We start from the raw sequence: 22,259 nt of genomic DNA, 5'->3' as shown, positions 1-22,259 counted from the left end.
ACCAACAACTGTATCATTCAGTGTTCAGCCACAGAAACACAATAGTGTTCTGAACTCAAGTCATACAGGAAACTAGTGAAATTATATGTACACGTGTGTGAACACATATATACATACGCACACATAAAAAGGCATTTATTACAAGGAATTTGTTTATACACTTGTGGGGCCTGGATAGGCAAAAATGAGATTCCTAGGACAGGTCCTTTGAAGGACAGATTGAAACTCTGGCAGGAGAGAAAGCTGCTGTGACAGGTGTGATTTCTTTCCTACTGGGAATGCTGTATCTTTACTCTCAAGTCTCCAATCATTGCATCAGCCCCACCTAGATTACTGAGGTTAATCTCTTTACTTAAATCCAATTGATTCTATAACTCAATCCATCCACAAAATATCTTCACGGCAACACCTAGATTATTTTTTTTAATAACTGGAGTATAGACTAGCCAAGATGACACTTAAACCCCACTATCAATGATGGAAAGAAATATGTTTCAGTAAGAGCTGAGGACACAGGAAAAATACAACGTAAGGATATCCATATATTATAAATGTCATCGAGCCTAAAAAATGAAGAGTTTTAAACATTATAGAGAACAAAATGTATATATGTAAACTAGAGAGCACAGGTTCTAAGTCATATTTGGAATGATATATTAAGGGTATGGTTCTGGGCAAAGATATGGTTCTGGGCAAAGAGATATGCTAACGGCCAACTTCTACTTCTGTAATCTGCTTGCTTGTTTGATGATTAACTAGGGTGTGGTTAATCTGTTTGCTTGTTTGATGATTAACTAGGGTGTGACTAGGCTTTATAAGCTGCCTCTTTTGGGAGCTCGAGGCTGATCTCCTCAAACTCTGCATGGTAGAGTATCAGTCGCCGGCCCGGCCGGCTAATAAAGGCTCATAATTCATCTCAATTGGCTCCGTGGGTCTTAGAATTGATCGCGCCACAACATTATAATAGATATAAAACTGCCTCGTGGGATCTGTACTTCTTCTTAATCTGATTACTTCAAATTTCTAATTGTGTTAAATATTTAATGAAAAGATTACATAGAAGGGTATTTAGTAAACAGGTGGGTCACCCTGGGCATTGATAAGCCTTGTTTCCTCCTGGAGAGCTGCTCAGTTGCCCACCTGTCATCTCTATGGAATCCAGGTATCTTGTCCCAAGATGGGTTTGAACAGCACGACAAGTGGTAAGTTCCCATCTGCTTTTTGCTCTCTTCTTTGATGTCACATGCTTTGTTTATTTTCCAGCATTTATAAATGTTAAATTCACAGTCACAATTAGGGGGATAGATTTGTTAGAGCCAGGGGTGTTTTACAGGGATATGCTGTGTCAAAGGGATAATGGATGCTTTAAAGTTGGAGACTTGGAATTTCAAATTTAAGATGACAGCGATGAGTCCCACACATGGGTTGTTGAAAGTTTTAAAGTTGGGACTTTAAATGGAAAAATATATACATGAAATATCTAATATTTTATATTTAATTTTACTAAAATGTATTTTTATCACAAAGTACCAGTTTTGTGCATTTTATTTATCCTATTGTTTCCATGTTTTGTTATTTATTTCCATTCGTGTTCCTAGCTCCTACAGCTTGCTATTTTCTTTCATATAATTTCGTTGATTTTCTGTAACTTAATCTCTTTACTTAAATCCTTTAACTCAGATCACAGACTGTCATTTTTTTCTATTTGATATATACCTAAACTATATGTCTCCAATTTAGCATGACTTTAACCTCATCCTTAAAGTAAAAATACCGAATAATCATTGGACCTACAGCTTTTCAACCTGAAATAAACATGAGACGTATGCTAACAGTTTTTAATTCATAAACGTATCCTTCATACTCCTCTCCCCACATTCTCTTTATCAGGCATACCACAAAAAGAAACCTGGAAAGTCAGAACTGTTTACAATCAGAGTCAAAAAGATATCCTCCAAAAATGGTTTGAACATAACCCTTACCCGGATACAGCTACGAGGAGACAGCTGGCCAAGGAGATTGGCATTCCAGAGTATAACATTCAGGTAAGCATGAGGTTTCTATTTCATTATGTCAGAGTCAAGGTAATGAGAAAAGCTGCACTTTTAGGCAATTCTCTTGTCAGGTATGTTGACCAGAAGGTTTTTCCTGGTATATAACATTAAAAACAAAAGGGACAAGAAATGTTTATATCTTCCACCAGCGGTGGAAATCTTGGTTACGTATATTTACTGATGGGAGGAGAATATACAGGCTCAGGCTCCCTCGATAGGAAATAATTAAATCAATTTTAGCAAATATAGGAAATTAGATCACTATGATAATGACATGGTATCATTAAGTTTTGGAATATATACTGCAGAATAATAATTAATATGTAATGGAGGACACTGGAATAAGAACTCATGTAAATTCCCAATTTTCAGGCTGTTTTTTAAAATTAATATCTGAAATATGATTCATACATGGGAGTGCATGAAGTAAAATATTAAATCGTATTATTTTGAATGGAACTACTGATGCAAAACTGAAACTAAGTTGGATTTCTTCAGTTAGCAAGGAGATAGCTGTAAACAATACAATTATACCAGATGAAACAGTAAATAAAGACCAATAAAAATGTGCTTTCAGAGGACAATGAGTTCAAATTTTTTTATTAAATATATAGACTCCAATAAACGATTGGCTATAATGTCCTCAGTCTGATGGGATGCTGGGAAGAAGAAATTTTTCTTTACTCTTCATGCATTTGTTCTGAGTGGGAGACAGTTTACTTAAATCTCGTCCTATGGGACCATCTGGTGATTAGCTGTGTGAGAGAGATCGGGCTCATTTCAACTGATGTGGAGGATGAACTGATGGCAAGTCCAGAAAACAATGCAAGATGAGGTTGGCTCTCCCACAGTGTTCACTAATTTATTCATTAGTTTCCAGTTTCCACCCGTGCTTAAGACTTCTAGTCTGAAAGTATTTTTCATTAATTAATTTAGAGAACACATATAACCTTTAGGACAATGCCCTGGTGTATAAGAGCGGTTCCTTGGATATTGGTTGTCAGTAACACTCTAGATCTTATCATAAATTATCAAATTATCAAAATAAAACATTCGGTTAGAAAGTACATTGCAATTCAGACTCCAGTAATGAGGAAATGAACAGTTCACTTGGTTATGTTAGTGACAAGTTTCACAGCAAGGTATATGGGGTCTCTAGGGTTCTCCTTATCTCTTGCTGACTATGAGATAAAATAAGAGGAAATGTGGACAAGTGTTAGTCCGTCTTAGGCTAACTGGGACTAATTCTACTCCCCAGTTAAAGAAATTATTTTCCAAGATCACATCCTTATGTATTATGTATTATGAAATGGTATCTCTTATGAAGAGATGATGGGGGCCAAAAAAGGAAATTTAAACGTTGAAGACTTTCTATTACTGATTGAGAGCACTAACAGTTATCTCTTAAATCAGAAAAATTTACTTGGAATACCATGATGATGACCATAAAAGAAATGCTAATTTGAGCTGAGAGCATAAAATTATGAATTGTATGCCGTTTCATTATTCGTAGGATAATACATTGCCTTTTTCTTATGGATATTATCCCAATGGTGGTTAAATCAGTTTTATTTAATTGCATTGATACTAGGAATGACATAGACTGGGTTACCTGAGTTTCTCATCTTTTTCTCCCACTTAGATTTGGTTTAAAAACCAGAGAACAAAACGGAGACTATTGGGATCTGGATGGTCCTTAGGAAAAGACCAAACTCAGGGACAGGAACAGCACCAGCCTTGGATTCAAGGTAAGAACCCACGGGTCCAAATGCGTTTCTTCAGTGTTGTCCCATTGAGAATAGAAACAATTCTGCATATTGTGTCCAAATTCTCCACAAAAAATAAATCCTTAGGAGCCAATTACAGCCTGTTCTAGGCACCCTAGTGTCAAAAATATAAGCATGGTCCCACAGTTGGCTGGGACAGGCAAATTCTTAGCAAGCAAAGCCCTGGACCTTTTGGCCCTGCTGCTCTAAGTATGGCGGCATCCTCTTCTCTGTCACCTCAGGGAAATTTAGAGGAAGTGTGGTGTTATCTCAAGTTTGAGCTTCCAGTTGAATGTGAAAACTGCTTTTCATTTTTACTGTCTTAAAAACTGTCTTTTGTTCCTGTTATCCTTTAGAAACCTTACCAAAAGCAGCCAGACAAGACCAGACATCCAACACAAGATCTGAATCAAACATTCTAGTTCAAGCTTTTGACAGGAACCAATTCCCTGATATTGCAACCAGGAGAATACTGGCTAAACAAACAGGCATTCAGGAATCAAGAATTCAAGTAAGTTCTGTCTGGCACCAAGTATCTTCTGTGATATTGCCCCCTGAACGGATGCTGGAAAAGGACTGACCTATCTTGGATTATCACAGTCATTAAGGGACAAATCGGATGGTATAAAGACCTAGCACTGCAAATCAGATTCCTATAAAAGGAAGAATTTTCAAACCAAATTGTCAGTGGTGTATCCATTTAGAATCACTGGTAGCAAAAATGTGGAAAAATGTGAAAGTTAATATCGATTTTGAGAACACTCATCAGATTTTCTACACCTAGGCATCATGTTATCACATTAGATCAAATCATTCTTCCTTGTAAGGGACTGCCCTGTGCCTAGTAGGATATTTTTTAGCATTCTTGGCCTCTACCAACTAGATACCCTGCCCACTTACCCTCCTCCCATTTGTGACACCCAAAAAAATCTATAGACATAGTCAAATGTCCTCCATTTGGGGAACAAAATCGCTCCCATTGAGTACCTTCTACCTAAGTTATGGGGATAGTACTTTAGTATATGTTAAAATGTTCATGACTAGGAAGCATGTTCATAGGTTTATCAACACAGAAACCCTCAAAAACTTGTGTTTAATAACCCTTGTCATATTTACACACATTCAGATACATATGTTCCTATGCACACATTGGCAAAGAGGAGAAAAACGTCGACCTGGTCAAGAGAACTTGTTTGCTGATCCATTGTTGCAGAGGGGGAGTTCTAGAACATATTGCCTTTTTAGCCAGTTTCAATTAATCTAGTTTATTGCTGTATTATGACCTCAATTTGTCTGTGTATATACACACACATATGCACACACATACTGAATACATATTTGTTTCATAGATATATTTACATGTATTTAAAACTATGCTAATATTAGCGCCTGTATTATTACCCCTTTGCTTTACACAGTGAGAAACAGAGCCAGAATTGCTTATTTTATCATGTTCATGTCTCCTTTTTCTTTGCATAGATGAGGTTTCAAAACCAAAGATCTCTGCATCCAGGTCAGAGCAGGAAGCCTGTGATTTCCTTGGTAGATGGCCCAAATGAGACACCAAATCTGACAGTTCAGCAAAACCAAATTGACCTGTCCACTGTCTCAGGCTGGTCTCATCATTTTCCTTCCTCTAATTCTTTCAGTAAGAACCAAACAGTTCTACCTGCTCTTCTCCCATCTCATGTGTCCTTTGTCCCTTGTGTGAGCCAAGGAACAAGTGTCATGCTGGTGCAGCCCATGCAAGCTGTGCAAGAAGAGAACTCTCCCTCTTCTCTGGCACTTACAAATTACCTGCCAATACCACTGACTCCAGGAGGGGACCTCTCCAATATTCACGCTTCTTTCTGGCCCCAAAACCAAGAAAAATGCCAGAATCACAAAGAACACATGGGCACAGTATTGCAGTGGAAGGACTATTCTCAGCCTCATCTGGAGCACAGAAAACACCAATTGCAGGATCTGGGTCAGGTGGACTTATCTTACATTATGCAATGGTGGGATGAGTGCTGCCAGGCTCTGCTTGCAGAATGGGATCCTCAAGAAGGGACATCCTGAGCCAGACTTATGGCCACAGTCAGCTGGAGAACCATCTTATCCCCTTGGTCAACTGCACCAGTATAGACAAACCTCGAGCCTCTAGGTCTACTCTTGCAGTCCACAGATTTTCAGGAAAAGGTACAACCTCTTCTGAGTCTTATCCTGATCCATAGGAAAAGTACATTCCAGGACCCCAACTGTGCCTCAGTGAGGAAGATTTTCAGGCTCTGCTCCACATGATGCAAAGGACAATGAACAACGAAGTTATCCTGTTTAGATTAATGCAGGGAGGAGAAACCACTTGGAAATCCAAATAAAGGTTTTACTCCGTGCTGTGGGCAGTGGTTTATCTTCTGTACTCACTTTACTGAATAAAGGATTGCCTCCAAGCTCCATACTGCCTCTGGAAGCACCATGGGCACTAGGCAGTGGACACATCGGCTGAATCCTTATGAACAAAAGCATTTTACTGACAAATATGACCTCTTTCAAGTAATCATCATGTCCTCCAGCATCTAGAAAATCTACAAATTGTAACCGAACCAAGGTAAGAACAGGTCTATAAGGGACACTTCAGCACTTCTTTCCCTGGGGCAAGATGGGAAGACAAACTTGAAATTAGTTTGTTGTGTAGAAAATAAAAGGATGCTATATTTCCTGATAATGTAAATTCATCAAGAGAGCTTTCTCTCAAAGTTCTGAGAGTTTGAATTGAGAACTAAAAACTAAAAGGAATGATTAGATGAATTAGAATAAACATTTTCACTTATAAACTTTTTTCCTTTGACTATTTAAAACACATGCTTATTTTATCATGTTCATGTCTCCTTTTTCTTTGCATAGATGAGGTTTCAAAACCAAAGATCTCTGCATCCAGGTCAGAGCAGGAAGCCTGTGATTTCCTTGGTAGATGGCCCAAATGAGACACCAAATCTGACAGTTCAGCAAAACCAAATTGACCTGTCCACTGTCTCAGGCTGGTCTCATCATTTTCCTTCCTCTAATTCTTTCAGTAAGAACCAAACAGTTCTACCTGCTCTTCTCCCATCTCATGTGTCCTTTGTCCCTTGTGTGAGCCAAGGAACAAGTGTCATGCTGGTGCAGCCCATGCAAGCTGTGCAAGAAGAGAACTCTCCCTCTTCTCTGGCACTTACAAATTACCTGCCAATACCACTGACTCCAGGAGGGGACCTCTCCAATATTCACGCTTCTTTCTGGCCCCAAAACCAAGAAAAATGCCAGAATCACAAAGAACACATGGGCACAGTATTGCAGTGGAAGGACTATTCTCAGCCTCATCTGGAGCACAGAAAACACCAATTGCAGGATCTGGGTCAGGTGGACTTATCTTACATTATGCAATGGTGGGATGAGTGCTGCCAGGCTCTGCTTGCAGAATGGGATCCTCAAGAAGGGACATCCTGAGCCAGACTTATGGCCACAGTCAGCTGGAGAACCATCTTATCCCCTTGGTCAACTGCACCAGTATAGACAAACCTCGAGCCTCTAGGTCTACTCTTGCAGTCCACAGATTTTCAGGAAAAGGTACAACCTCTTCTGAGTCTTATCCTGATCCATAGGAAAAGTACATTCCAGGACCCCAACTGTGCCTCAGTGAGGAAGATTTTCAGGCTCTGCTCCACATGATGCAAAGGACAATGAACAACGAAGTTATCCTGTTTAGATTAATGCAGGGAGGAGAAACCACTTGGAAATCCAAATAAAGGTTTTACTCCGTGCTGTGGGCAGTGGTTTATCTTCTGTACTCACTTTACTGAATAAAGGATTGCCTCCAAGCTCCATACTGCCTCTGGAAGCACCATGGGCACTAGGCAGTGGACACATCGGCTGAATCCTTATGAACAAAAGCATTTTACTGACAAATATGACCTCTTTCAAGTAATCATCATGTCCTCCAGCATCTAGAAAATCTACAAATTGTAACCGAACCAAGGTAAGAACAGGTCTATAAGGGACACTTCAGCACTTCTTTCCCTGGGGCAAGATGGGAAGACAAACTTGAAATTAGTTTGTTGTGTAGAAAATAAAAGGATGCTATATTTCCTGATAATGTAAATTCATCAAGAGAGCTTTCTCTCAAAGTTCTGAGAGTTTGAATTGAGAACTAAAAACTAAAAGGAATGATTAGATGAATTAGAATAAAACCATAATACTAAGCATTTTCACTTATAAACTTTTTTCCTTTGACTATTTAAAACACAAAAAATATAAGGAAAATAAAATGGCAACACCACAGTCACTGAATATAATCTAATCATGTTACTATTTCCACTCTTACGTTTTTGATAGGTATTTTACCTGTATGTACAAACACATACATATCCATAAAATTCTTCATTTTGTTATAAATTATATGTCAGTCTAAAGCCTAGGATTACCATTCTCATTCTTTTCCCTTCTTTTGAAATGGTAGCTTCTAAAAATAGGTTTTGGTGTCCGAAGATGTATGTGGGTTTACTTTGGTACAATAAAAAGTATCTTTGAAAAATATTACTTTGTTAATTTTATCAATTTGCATTGGTCTTGTTTTCTTTCCAGGTGAAGGTGTTAGAATGAGGTCAGTACACATGTATTTCTATGCCAGTTTTACACTAATACAGTTGTAAGGCAGACATCCTTACTGATGTCTGAGTGCACTATGTGCAAAATTTCTCTAGGTGTTTCTATACTAAAAGACAAGTGCCAGAATATTCCAACATTAATATTTATGGTCAAATGACACTCAGCTGAAGTTATTTTTCCTAATATTAGCTGTACTTTCATTATCATCTAGGGAATTAAAACTCATGCATATGTGCAACACAGAGACACATTAGTGGCACAAATGTGTAAAAAATAATCTGTGGCACAAATCTATAAAAAATAAGGATTTGATATAATTGAGTGTTGATACTATGCACAGACCGAGAGGCTTAAACAATAGTTTCTCACACTTCTGGAGGTTGGAATTCCAAGCTGTGTCTGCAGGTTTGATTTCTTTGATTTCTGAGGCCTCTCTCTCTGCTACGCTGATAGCCGTCTTCTCCCTGGGTCCTTACTTGGTCTTTCATTTGTATGCACACTCCTGGTGTGCCTCTTGGTATACTCCAATATCCTCTTCCGGAATTTCGTTTTCTTGGATTCAGGTGCACTGACTCTGGCTTAGGTTTTGGTTTATGAGGCTACCAAAGGCATTAGAGTCACCTGTCTAATAGCCTCCTTGTTTAATTACTTTAACACCTCTAAGAACTTTTAAGGAAATTTCTACTGCCCACTTTAAAAATGTTAGAAAATAAATTGATTTGCTTAATTCTACATCATGGACAACAGCTATTGATTAAATACATAACCCATCATACAGAAGAGTCATCACCAAGCTTCTCTCAAGAGCCCAAATGAGCTCTTCAAACCTTTGAACACAAATTTATTACCTCACGTCTGAGGTAGCCCAAGGTAGCAGGTGATGAGCTCAGCGAATAACCTAATATATTCCCCAGAAAGATCCCTGAGCTGATAAACTATAAAAACTGAAAGCTGCAGGTAGAAAATTGAAAGAACTGGGGAAGCCTTCCTTGTTAACAGACACAACTATACTGGAAGCTGCAGAACCTGAGAGAAAATGACCAGGAAGACATGTAGTGAGTTTCACGGATAGAAGCATAAATGGCATTTGCTATAAGAAAATATGCTCAGGAAGCAACTTAAAAACCCTAAAGAAAGTTATAGAGATGAGACAAGAACCCAAAAGGTTAAGTCCAGATTGATGATAAGACACTTGCAGGAAATCTCCCTCTTCTGCTGTTAGAACTACAGCAACCAGAGGGGAGCAGCCAATAGGACAAGCTAAGGATGGAAGAGCAGAAAAATAGAATGCGGAAGCCACCCTGCCTCAGGACTTCTTGTTATATAGACAAGAAATAAATCCCCTTATTGTTTAAAGTCCTTTAGGTTTTCTGTTACATGGAACTAAATAAATACCTTACTGATAAGGGCAGGTGGGCATATGATCCAGCAAACAGTATTAGGCCAAAAACAAGAGAGGATCAGAACAGTCCAAGCGGCAAGTTCAACTACTCCTGATTAAAAGCAATAGGAAACAGGAAAACTAAATCCAGGGGTATAGCCCACTGCTGCAGGGAAAGAGGAGACAGAAAAAGATGCCTCTACCACTAAGTGGTTCAAGTTAAGGCCTAGAAAGTCTCAGAAGCGAAGGGTAGGGGTAACTGTGGTAAAGGCCCAGAATTCAAGAGCTAAAATGAGTTAAACGATGTCTTCCAGAGCACAAGCAGAAAAGCTTGACTCATGAGGTCAAGAAAAGAAAACCCAAACAAGAATCTGGCAGCTTCAGGGAGAGGTATCACAACTTTAGGACTTGAACAGCTGGTCTTTGGAACTAATGTAACCATAACTCAATGTCATTCATCATTAAGATCTAACTTGTTTTCCTTGCTTAGGTTTGTGCTCCCCAAAAATACTTCTGGATGTTTCCCTACTTATTTCCAAGAGATGAAATGACCAGAGCAATTTCAAAACCAGATATTTGAAAGTTAGTGGTTTATGAGCACTATACGTTGGTGTTTTGGTTTAAAACATGTCTTTTGGAAATCTGGATATAAATCAGACCCTTTTGCAATTGCTTTGAGAAAACCAATTTCTAGGCCTATAAAGCCAATTGGCTGTGGTAACTTTACTAAGGTGCAGACATCCTAGATGACATATCTATTTCACATTTAAAGCGGTAATTTTCAACCACCCTAGAGTCATTTCAGAATGGAGAACATGTTTTAAACAAATGCCCACCACCCAACCTTCACAACCTCCATTCAAGAATTACTCCTGTAGCAAGCTAGTTACTACTGGGAGTGGTTTACCTTTCTAACATGCTAAGGAACAGGGACAGGTTAAGCACTTTGATTTAGGCTGGGTTCCCCTAGAAGCGGACTCTAAAAAAAGAATTTGTGTGTAACTGGTGATTCCAGGATGCACTGATAGGGAAGTAGGGACGTGAGACAAGAGAAGAAAGCTTATACAGGGCACGTTCATAAACTAATCACCACTGAGAGCAACTATGTTTATTTCTACTGAGGACCTCTGAAAGATGGCATGGAAACCACAATCCCAATCACAGGGTAATTCTCAAATACATATTCAGTTGTGTCATTTCTCTGGTCAGCAAGGAAGCTGGGTATGCAACCTCTACTTCTCATGCACCACTTGCAGAAAGCCACTCTATAGCTCTTCAAGCAGAAAGCCTCATGCAGGTGCTTGCAACAGAACTCCTGTTAGTGGCATATGCTAGAATGGTGACTGCCCAGGGAATATGGGTCGGGCACTGACACCTGTTACACACTGACGGTTCCTGATTGGCTTCTCTCCCCTTTGGCTTTCAGCAGTTCACATTATTTGTCCATCTTTCACAGTTCTTGATGGAGATCTTCTCTTTGCTCCAACCAGAAGAACTAGCAGCTTTCTAATGGCCTATTCTAAAATGGAAGCACTTTACTATTTATCTAATAAGAGCCAAAAATGTCTGTTCCTTTATGAGTTTTATACCTAAAAGGTTTTGTGAATACAATCAAAGAAAACACTTGTTGGAGACTCAAATACAAAGTTCTATTTATTTTAAATAACAAAAGCAACACAACAAAAATCTAACACAGACTTAGCACAAAACTATCCTCAATAAATAAAAACACATTTCTAGTAACCAAGTAAGACTATGAGACTAAGGTTTTGTGTGCATTTTAAACAAAACTGGGCAGTAGAAAGAGAAACATGTGCTAGAGACATGACTGACAGGGACTCAAAGAAAAGAAGAGCCAAAGAGCAAGGTCCCCAAACACTAAGTTAGCAAAGGGAATATGGAGTTTTCAGAGTAGTTTAGAAATCAGAGTTTGGGGGCGGGGGGACAGGGAATGCAAGGGTTTGGCATAGTCCATGTTTGACGTCTTGTAATGAAATCTTTCTATATTTCTAGATTCTTGATTTGAAATCTATCACAATCTAGAGAAGCTTCTACAAATAATTAGGAAGCTCTTTATTCATGTTGCCTGAAAAGACCTGTCTCCTAATTTTCCTCCACTGACTTCATCACTAGCACCTGTCACCAATATAACAGGGGTTCCATGCCAGAAAAGGATTACTACTACATGGGCCAACCTCTTTCTGCTTTAGATTTTCCTTTCATAAACAAACTGATACTGCCAAGGATAGCTCTAAATATATCCAATTACTTTTATTTTTATCCTCCTACACAACTCTGCTTAGCTACAAAATCTAGGACTCACAGAGCAATGACAGCATTGGTCAGAAGACAAGTGTCGGTTCCAACATAATAATCTCTAAAGTTCAATGGTCACAAATTGTTTTTACCACCTCATCTGCCATCTTCTGTTTCTCATTTTTTTGCCAATTATTTCTTTCGGAATTCAATCCTTCGAGCTACATTCTGAGCACCAAATTTTTTGACCAATGCATCTCGGGTAACCTCATCATCTTTTTGTAAATCTAAGTCATCCTGTCGGGACCAAATGGGATACCCATCAGCCCTCTGACCAGACTCTAAAAAGGAGGTAGTAGCCTCCAGCTCACCACTATTTTTCAGGAAGGCCTGTGTAACTGTTGACAGATCCAAGTTAAACTTTTCCATTAACTGCCGGATGATCTTAATGGCAGCTCCCACCTCTGGCGGAGAAACTTTTTCTTCTTCTTCTTCCTCCTCATCAGGCTGGGTTTCTGAGTCTTCCTCAGGTGTGGGTGGATCATCATCACACATTGTTATGTGTATTTCAAAATCTGGGCTCTCCTCCACCTAGAGAAATTGATGAATAAGACCAGTCTAAATGCCAAATCACAAACACTCTTCCAATGTCTGGTCTCTCCCAACTACTACCTCTTGCCCTTTTCACTCCAATCATACTGGAATTCTGTCAGTTTCTCTAATATGCCATGTTCCTTCTTACATTTATTCAACTTAGATGTGTGTGTATACGTGTGTGTGTGTGTGTATATATATGTATGTATGTGACAGGGCAAGAAAGAGTGTGTGCACAGGTGATGGTTATATGTGAGTGCATGTGAATGTGTAATTAACCACAATATTCCAATTGAACACTAGAAGCTACACGGAATATGAAAAACATGTATAAGCACACATGTACGTGTACATGTGTATATTAGATTATTTGTTATAAGTATGACTTCATTCCCAGATTATAAGCTCCATAAGGGCAAGAATTATATATTTTGCTCATCATTACATCCCCAGTGCCAACCAATGCCTGCACATAAGTACTCAAAATACACAGCTGTATGACTATACTAGAGCCTCCAAGCTACACTACATTCAGACACATTACAAAGCATGTTAGGTGAGAAGACACCTATGCAGACCATGTTTGAGAGTTGATGAGAGCGTTTGAAAGTTTACGGGAAATTAACCAAATATCAAATAATAAAATTCAGACTATAAAAGGCAATAATTCCTAAATTCTACCAATTCCTATGCATTTCTTCACTCACTGATTACAGAAACTTATTTTCTTGTTTAAGACTGAGGTCTAACCATTTTTCTATGTTAATAAAAGTTAATTTAAAAGATCCTTTTTCTTGGAGAAGATAGGAATATACAATTTGAATTTTTTAAATTACTCATATTTTATGGCTCCTGCCTTTCTCTATTAAATATGGGAGTCTAATGGAGTATTAGAAGTTAGACTGAATATGGAAGAGCTAAAAAAAATTCCAAAAGAGCTCTAAATACACAAAAACTAAACTCGCTTGATTAAAAAAGTCTTTTAAAAATTATGTTTATGGTCCATATTTTTAAAACATAAATCATCCTCACTTTGAAAAACTTACACTAAGATGAAAGTACTCATAATGGGATGCTTTATAGTGTTTTAAAAATAATTCTCCCCAACTTTTCTACCTCTCCCCGTCAAGCTTGCCAGCCAAAAAAACTAAAAGCTACGTACCTAGAACCTAGATCAGTCCCACTTTCCATTTTCCTCCTCCATCCTGAACTTCTCTTTTACTTTTCTAGGCCTCAAGTGTATAAAAAGGGTAGATGGGATGACCAACATCAAAGAAGAATAGAGGTATGAATAAAATAACTAAATCTAGTTAACATACCACAACCTCCTCAAACTCTCGAGTGGCTTCTATAAGCATCTTTTTAACTGCTTCTTCATTCTCCTGGATCTCCTCCTTTACAAATTCTTCTTCAGGCAAGTTGGGAGTTCTCTTATTCTGCGGTTCTAGTAAAGAGAACAGTACCAGATTAGAATGAGCCTCTTTTATAGAAATAAAAAAAAATAGTGCATGCTGTGAGCTCTAGACCAAGAGAGAGCCTGAACTAATTTTTTCTGTTAGAAGACATCTGATTTTGATCAGAAGAGTAAAACAAAATATGCATGTACAACAATTGCTACTTTCTTCTAGAAAGTTGTACTATCCAAATGGTGATAATTTTACTAGGTTCTGATATGTAAAAAAAACCCCACTCTTCAAGATTAATTCATTTTTTGCTTTGTAGTGATAGATTCTGCAAATTAACAAAACTGGGCAATAAATTGGGTTCTCTGGGAACCAGATCCTGAGGTGGAGATTAATATGTAAGGTGTTTATTAGGGAGTGTGCCTGGGAAAACTCATAATGAAAAGCAAGCAGGATGGGCAGACAGAAAAGTTGAGCTGTGAGAGTGCCAACAAGGCCTCAGCTGAAGCTAGAAAGGTCTTTCAGAGTTGACCAAGTTGGGGCATGAGGGCCAAGACTTACAACTCTACGTAGATCAGTCACTGGATACTAGGTAGCCGTCCTAAGATGACAGGACTTTGGGCAAGGCAGCTCTCTCAGATGCTGAAGGAACATCTAGGGGCACACTACGATCTACCACATACCATCTACAGAAAGGAGAGCCTCCTAAAGCTAAACAGCCTCCTCGTCTCCCTTTACTTTGTTCTCTTAGGATTTTGCTCTCTTTTCCACTTAACAAAAACTGACTATTAAGGGGCAGCAAGAGGAAGTTTTTTTGTGATAGAACTGTTCTGTATCCTAATTTTTGGTGTGGTTACACAAACCTATACATGTGTTAAAACATATAACTATAAAATGGTATGGCAATTCCCCAAATATTAAACATAAGATTATCATGATCCAGCAATACCACTTCTGGGTATATACTCTCCCAAAATAAAAACAGGGTCTCAAACAGGTTATTACAGTACTCATATTGCAGCATTATTCACATTAGTCAAGAGACAAAAATAACCCAATGTCCATCAATGGATGAACTGATAAAATGTGGTGTATACATACAATGGAATATTCAATCTTAACAAGGAATGAAGTTTGACATGAGACATTATGCCAAGTTAAATAAATCAGACACAAAAGGAGAAATATCGTATAATTCCACTTATATAAGGTACCTAGAGACATCAAATTTGTAGAAGGTAGAATGGTGTTTGTCAGGGGCTGGGGGAAGGGAGAAATGGGGAGTTAGTGTTTAACAGATTAAGTTTCAGTTTTTGGGCGATCAAAAAGTTCTGGAGATGAATGGTAATGACGGTTGCCTGACAGTATGAATGTACTTAATGCCACTAAACACTTTAAAATGGTGAAAGTGGCAAATTTTATGTATTATATATATAATTTACAATAAATTTTTAATTTTTATTTTTCAATTACAGTTGACATTCAATATTATTTTATATTCATTTCAGGTGTACAGACAGCTTAGTAGTTAGACATGAATATAATTTACAAATAATTATATACGCAATAAGTCTAGTACCCACCTAGCACCATAGTTACATTGACTATATTCCCTATGCTGTACCTCGCCTCTGCATGACTATTTTCTACCAATTTGTACTTCTTAATCCCTTCACCTTTTTCATCCAGCCCCCCAATGCCCCCCACCTGACAACCATCAGTTTGTTCTCTGTATGAATCTGTTTCTGTTTTGTTTGTTCTTTAGATTCCACATATAAGTGAACTCATATGGTATTTGTCTTTCTCTGACTTATTTCACTAGGCATAATGCCCTCTAGGTCCTGTCCATCCATGCTGTCGCATAAAAAATACATTTTAAAAATGCATAAAATGGTCTACGGCCATGCCACCCTAAACACGCCCAAACTCGTCTGATCTCGGAAGCTAAGTGGAGTCGGGCCCAGTTAGTACTTGGATGGGAGACCACCTACAAGACCGGGTGCTACAGGCATTAAAAATAAATAAATAAAAATGCATAACATGCACACAAAAATAAGTCAATTTTCTTTAATTTAAAAAATAGTAATTAAAAAAAGTCTTATCTTTTAGATAGGTGCTGAAATAGATAAAATGGTATGATGCCTGACATCTGCTTCAAAATAATCCCAAAAGTCTGGATAGAAAAATATAGATGAAAAAAATTGGCCATGAACTATAATCAGGTTAAGGTGGGTGATGGGTACATGCAGCATAGTTCATTATACTACTCTACTTTTGTAAATGGTCAAAATTTTCTATAAAATGAATAAATTATGGTTCAGTCACATAATACCCTCTAGGTCCTGTCCATCCATGCAATCAATGAAGAATGAGGCAAAGCAATGCACACACGAAGACTTCAAGATCTATTAAGTTTAAAAAAAAGCGAACTGCAAAACAAACTGATTTCTAGTGTGCTAATATTATTATAAGCAGAAAAGACACAAAACAAGGATGATAGTAGTGTTTGCTCTGGGAGAGAAACCAGTGGAAGAGGTTTATGGCAGGGAGATTTACTTTTCCCTATATACCCTTTAGTACTAAGTACAGCTGTAGGATAAACTTCCTAGAAGCAATATTGTCATGTTTAAGGAAACATGCATTTTAAACATGATTAGATGTTTTCAAAATGCCCTTCAAGAAATTCTACCAATTTCCTTCTATTAACAATGTAAGAGCGTACTTGTTTTCACATACCTCACTAACTTTGGATATTACTCATTTTGTTAATTTTTACCAATCTGATAAAACATGACATTTCTTTTGTTCTGGTTTCCTGTTTTAAAAAACAATATACACATTATTTCATAATTTCCATGAGTCAAAAGTCTGGGCATGGCTATCTGGTTCGCTGTTCAGGGTTGTTTGCTTTTATACTCGGTATCGGTATTTCTGCATTTATTGGCCATCTATTTCCTTTTCTATAAACTTCCTGTTCCATTTCCTTTCCTTATTTTTCTACTAGTTTTTCTTTCAGTTACTAACTTCTGCAAGCTCTTTGGACATTAAGGAAACCAACTGTTGCAATGTATTGAGAGTATTTTTGCAGTTTGCTCTATCACAAGACGCTTTTAATTTTAAGTAATCAGATACATAAAACTTTAATTGTTCTTGGTTTCAGGAATATCATCACGCTAATACCAAAAAGTATATGTACGTCTTAGTCATTTTAGGACTTTAGTTTTTACTTTTAAATAGCTAATTATTAAATATTGAGTTGGGTGAATTCAGATTAATCTTGTTCCAAGTTTCAAATGGCTTGCAAGTAATCCTAACATCACTGATTTAAAAGCAAGGCCCTACATGATCTACTCCGATGATACTCCTAGCCCTGTCCTCTCTCTCTCCTAGAATTCTCCCTCTTGCTTACTCCATTCCAGCCACACTGATCTTCGTTGCTCCAAGAACACACCAACCATATTTCCACCTCGGGACTTTTGCATTTATTCTCACTACCTGGAACACTCTTCCTCAGATAACCACCTGGCTTACTCTTTCATTTCTTTTGGTCTCTGCTCAAATATCAGCTTATCATAGTGACTTTTCCTTCTTACCTTATAGAAAACCACCTCCTCCCCAACCTTTACCCTGATTTTTTCTCTATAGCACTTACCACTTCCCAGCTAGCATATTAAGCTCCATGACCACAGGGACTTTTACTTTTGTTATATCCCAGCAGGATAAGTGTCTGGCACTCAAATATCTGTTGAATGAATAAATCTAACATGTCATTTTTACCAAAAACAAAATTCCTACTAAGCATATTCGACAGGAGAAATAGATTTCACCTGCCCAGACTTCAACTGTTACAAGGAATTGCCAAACAAGGAAAGAGAAGTGAGGGAAAAGCATGCCTCTTTAAACAAAAAGTTTGAGTCAATAGCCGTAATATCAAAAATGAAGCATCTTAATGGCTTTGCACAGTGTCCTAACTCCACTTGAATCTCGACATTTAACTCAATTGCGTCAAAAATTCACTTCACTCATGAAACCAAGAAGCCTTCTTACATGAACACACGTTAAGCCAAAACAGGAAAATAAACTGATCCAGTATGTCTTTAAAACTGTTTATACTGAATCTACCTGAACAAAGGAGAAATATTTTTAAAACTAGTGGTTGTCAGAGGGGAGGCGAAACAGGTGAAGATTAAGAGGTAAACTTCCAGCTACAAAATATATATTTTTTACATTGAACGACATAATGTACGGCATAGGAATGTAGTCAATAATATTTTAATAACTTTTGTACATCTGAAAGTAATATATTGTATTTCAACTATAATTCAATAATTAAAATGAGTCTCATCTCTGAAAACACTCAAGAAGCTGATTCGCCCGCTACCTCTGGGGAACAAAACTGGATAGTTTGTGGGTAAAAAATTTTCTACATACACTACCCTTTTTGTACCATTTGGATAGCGAACCATGTCGATATCCTAGTTATTGGAAATTAGAGATTAGAAAATGGTGCAAATTTAACCCAGACATCGAAAGGGGGAAGGGCCAGGCAAAAGTTACGGAAGACGCCAAAATGGACGCCAGGAAAAGAGAAAGACGCCCCGCCCACACCAGCACAGGTGAGAGCAGAGGGGCCCGTTGGTTCGCAGCAGGCCTCACCCCCACTATCAGCGGCCTCCGCGTCCTCCTCAGCTTTGCGCTTCAGTTTCTGGGAGGAAGGGCTCACTGGGGCGTCCCCCAACAAGTACTTATGCTCCTGGCCCCGCAGGTGCTTTAAATAGCGGTCCTTCAAGGACTGCCACGAGTGCTGGGTGAGCGAGCTTTTCTCCATCGCTTTCCACAAGGCGTTGCCCGTGACGGAGCTGCTCGAGCGGGCATTTTCCTTCACGTAGGTCAAGATGGCCACGTCGTCCGCGTCCGTGAAGGCGATCCGACCCGTGTGAAGCTGCCGCTCGGGCTCCGCTGTGGCGACGCCCTCGGCCGGAGCCCCCGACTTGGCTTGTGAGGCCGCCGGGGCCAGGCCCAGCCGATAGGCCTCCAGGTCGAGCCTCTCGTTGCGCTCCACGCAGTCTAGAATGTACTGCGTGGAGATGAAGTCGCCCGAGGCCTCGGCCGCCGCCTCTCCGGGCTGGGCCAGCAGAACGGCCCCGGGCTCCTGCACCCGGCACAGCGTACCGCCACCGTGCAGGATGAGGGTCGAGAGCCGGCGCTTCGCCGGGCTGGGACGCACGTAGAAAGACATGGAGCTGCCATCTTCCCTCACGAACAGAGTCGAAGAATGGGTGGGCCCGTTGGGGTCTTTGCCCAGATCCATTGCCTCCGCCATAGGTGACGCCCGAAAAGCTAGAGTTGAGCGATTAGAGAGCACAGATAACTACGCTACCGCTCCAGACGCCGAGACCGCGAAACCACGCACTGCGCCTGCGCGACGGCAGCGCACGAAAGTGCCCGCCCCCTCTCCCCGGAAGAGGCGGGGCTTTCAGCCGTGACCTGGAAATTGTGGTAAGACCCTCATTCCTTTCATGTCCGTCCTTTTGCAGAGATGGCTGCGATGCTGGCGGCTGAGGTGAATGTGGACGGCGGTGAGCCCAAACTGAGCAAAAAGTAAGTGTCGCTGCGGGTCGGTAAGGCCTTTGCGGCCAGAGAGTCCGGGCTAGGAGTGCCTCGAGGGACTGGCCGAGGCGGCTGTCCCGGGGGCCTTCCTGCTGGTTTTAGCGAGTACGGATACGCTGGGACGGACGTACCCGCTACGTCCCGAAACTACATCCCCCAGAGCTTCCTGGGGTCCAGAGCTGGCAGGGTCTCCCCGCGTCGTACTTCTGGAGTAAGAGAAAGCGGAGAACTGAGAGGTAAATGAAAAGCGAAACTTAATCCCTCCGTTTCTTCCGAGAAATGCGTATTTTGTTATTGAGCCACACCTTGATAAGGAGATTGGAGAAATATTTTAAATACCCTAGCTTTTCAGAAAGACTTAATTTTTCTTGGCCTCACTAAGGCCATTCTGAACCTTATTAGTTCTAAAACTGTCGCGCGCTTATCCATATGGGTTATTCAAAGGATCTGTGAGTATAGAGGGAATGACCAATGTCTAGCAGTAGGAACTATCAGCCAGGTATAGCAAGCTGTCTTTAGCATTACTGGATATACCTTTGTTAATCCTCCCAAATCCTTGGAATGTGAAGATAAATATAAATAAATAAAGATTAGCCTCTCTTTAACTATGTCTTATATTCTCTACATACTACACGCCCTCTTAACTGGAGCTCTTCACAGAACATAGGCAGTGATTTGAGTGACTTTTCTCAATACTCCCAAAGAAGGTACCTGAAATGAATAGTACCATTCCAGAGGTATAAGAGAGAAGTTAGTTCATTACAGGTAATGGCTGTTTTAGTGTGTTAGGGCTCTTGCTGAACGCTGATGGAATTACACTCACATAAGAGGAAATACCAAAATTTATGATTTGCTAGCACCCTAATATGTTGCCTTGAGAATGTTTGATGGATTTTTATGTTTGGAACCTAGTCTTGGACTTCTGCCTTTGGGAAAATTGATTGCACTTTTTACTGATGCACTTACATCAATAAATAAACTTAGTTGTATGTTGTGTTTTTTTTTTTTAATGCCTACAGCGCCTGGTCTTCCTAGGTGGTCTCCCATCCAAGTACTAACCAGGCCTGACCCTGCTTAGCTTCCGAGATCAGATGAGATCCGGCACATTCAGGGTGGCATGGCCATAGACAAGTAAATGAACTTAGTATTGTAAATCACAGACACCTCCTAAGCAAGGTCTCCATTTGAGAGTACGATTTTAAGGTAAATTGAGGAAAACTGGCCAGTTTTCTTCTGCTTACTTTTCTTAGATTAATTACAACTACCACCTTTTAAAGCAGCTTTTGTGTGTCAGGCACTGTGCTAGAACTATACAAATTTTGTCTAATCTCAATAACCTTGCAAAGAAAGTGTTAAATGTCTAGTTTTCAATTGAATAAAATGAGGCTCCGGGTGATTAAATACATTGCTAAATATAAAATGAGACTCCAGGTGATTAAATACATTGCCGAAGTGTGCCTACCTAAAGTATGATCCATCACTGATCCAAAGCTCTGGAGCAGAGATCTAAAATCAAACTCCACAGCTCAAGCTCTTTATACTGATTGCACCGTACTTTATTTTGTCTAAAAGATTTTGGTATTGATGTTCTATATTACTCTAGTGACCATGGGCTAAAATCATTTTATTATTAGCATTTTCTTCTACTTCTTAATTGGTCTTGTAACTTCCTTGATCTCACTCTTAAGACCATTCTATACCAGCTATTTTCTCCAAGTTTATAAACATGGGCTGCCTGACGGGTGGCTCATTTCCAAATGAAAGGCCAAATTTGAATGCAGTAAAGAATGCTATCCCTGTGACTCTGTTGCTTTCCATTGTTAATGTATAAACATAATGTAGTCTAAGACCCTTTCAGAAATTCTTCTTTCCTCCTTATTCCTAGAGCTCCAAAGAAGTCTTATCTTTGATTCAGAGGTGCTTTTGCGTGGCTTGCTTTTAGCTTCATTAGAGTTCGCAGTTGATAATGATATTTCATATGCTTCTCCAGTGCCAGTAGAGAAAACCCCATGTCAAGGGCTTCAGAAACACTGCTTTATGTCCTGTCTCATGTTTTCTAGACTGTCATGATCATTTCTACCTGTAAGCTAGTGATTGATTTGCTATTGACTTTTGATTCCAGATATGCATTTTGTAACATAGCCAGGATTGAATACATTCAGTTACGGTTGCTGCAGAGTGAGTGTTAGGAGTTGCTGTCAGTTAAGAGAGTCTTAAGTAAAATGTTACACTAAAAGGTTTTACAACCTCCCCCTCCCCCCAGCCCATAAAGAGTAGGCGTGCTGGTTGGGTGTGTATATACTGTCTGTCCCAACTGACACTACATCTCTGTGTTTCCCGTTAGGTGGTGGTAATCATTAGTTCCAGGGTGTTCTGCCATGTTGACGCAAGCTGCTGTAAGGCTTGTTAGGGAGTCCCTGCACCAAACCTGGGCACAGTTGGGGCAGAGGGAGCTGCAGCTGTGGCAACTTGCTCCTTTCAGAACGCTTCACAAGGACAAGCCACTTTCTAATAAAAGAAGGTTGGTGCCCATTACCTTTATTCTGGGAGCAAAAGTCCTTCCCTTACA

At 39.4% G+C, this 22,259-nt stretch overlaps 3 protein-coding genes, 1 long non-coding RNA gene and 1 pseudogene across 5 annotated transcripts in view; 2 read left to right on the top strand and 3 right to left on the bottom strand.

Moving 5' to 3' along the window:
- LOC111731497 overlaps positions 1-4,170 on the bottom strand; it is a 31,990-nt gene extending 27,820 nt beyond the window's left edge. Inside the window, exon 1 of the long non-coding RNA XR_002777166.1 lies at positions 1,983-4,170. This is a non-coding gene — a long non-coding RNA (uncharacterized LOC111731497). The remainder of the gene's footprint in view (positions 1-1,982) is intronic.
- Positions 736-6,614, top strand: LOC105305366 (double homeobox protein 4C-like). The gene is made up of 5 exons (XM_011379953.2): positions 736-1,202; positions 1,891-2,045; positions 3,697-3,802; positions 4,177-4,331; positions 5,300-6,614. The coding sequence occupies exons 1-5, from the start codon at positions 1,178-1,180 to the stop codon at positions 5,879-5,881; spliced, it is 1,023 nt and encodes a 340-aa protein (XP_011378255.1). The 5' UTR covers positions 736-1,177; the 3' UTR covers positions 5,882-6,614.
- Positions 6,615-11,454: 4,840 nt separating this feature from the next.
- On the bottom strand, positions 11,455-19,480 carry TERF2IP (TERF2 interacting protein). Its single transcript, XM_011379952.2, has 3 exons — positions 18,737-19,480; positions 13,997-14,121; positions 11,455-12,674 (listed from the first exon to the last, which is right to left on the bottom strand). Exons 1-3 carry the CDS (start codon positions 19,401-19,403, stop codon positions 12,276-12,278), a joined length of 1,191 nt encoding a protein of 396 aa, XP_011378254.1. The 5' UTR covers positions 19,404-19,480; the 3' UTR covers positions 11,455-12,275.
- Positions 19,481-19,527: 47 nt separating this feature from the next.
- The window catches only part of KARS (lysyl-tRNA synthetase), a 13,690-nt gene continuing 10,958 nt past the window's right edge, over positions 19,528-22,259 (top strand). The window contains exons 1-2 of one of the 2 annotated variants that reach the window (XM_011379950.2): positions 19,533-19,681; positions 22,035-22,211. In XM_011379950.2, coding sequence (XP_011378252.1) covers positions 22,069-22,211 — 143 coding nt within the window. In that variant the 5' untranslated portion in view covers positions 19,533-19,681; positions 22,035-22,068. Of the gene's footprint in view, positions 19,682-22,034; positions 22,212-22,259 lie in introns of both variants that reach the window. The other variant, XM_011379951.2, reaches the window with a different exon arrangement.
- On the bottom strand, positions 20,701-20,819 carry LOC111731517 (annotated as a pseudogene).

This window comes from Pteropus vampyrus, unplaced genomic scaffold (genome assembly GCF_000151845.1).
Source record: "Pteropus vampyrus isolate Shadow unplaced genomic scaffold, Pvam_2.0 Scaffold379, whole genome shotgun sequence".
Taxonomy (NCBI): Eukaryota; Metazoa; Chordata; class Mammalia; order Chiroptera; family Pteropodidae; genus Pteropus; species Pteropus vampyrus.
Note: the sequence above shows the minus strand (reverse complement) of the source record. Positions and strands in the feature narration are given on the sequence as shown.

Bases quoted from the DNA above. Each gene is read 5' to 3' on its own strand.
- LOC105305366 (XM_011379953.2), top strand. From the start codon at position 1,178: ATGGGTTTGAACAGCACGACAAGTG. The intron at 1,203-1,890 runs GTAAGTTCCCAT...TCTCTTTATCAG, and splicing joins TTTGAACAGCACGACAAGTG to GCATACCACAAAAAGAAACC. The intron at 2,046-3,696 runs GTAAGCATGAGG...TCTCCCACTTAG, and splicing joins TTCCAGAGTATAACATTCAG to ATTTGGTTTAAAAACCAGAG.
- TERF2IP (XM_011379952.2), bottom strand. From the start codon at position 19,403: ATGGCGGAGGCAATGGATCTGGGCAAAGACCCCAACGGGCCCACCCAT. The intron at 14,122-18,736 runs GTGAGGCCTGCT...TCTCTTTACTAG, and splicing joins GGAGGCCGCTGATAGTGGGG to AACCGCAGAATAAGAGAACT. The intron at 12,675-13,996 runs GTATGTTAACTA...CAATTTCTCTAG, and splicing joins GAGAGTTTGAGGAGGTTGTG to GTGGAGGAGAGCCCAGATTT.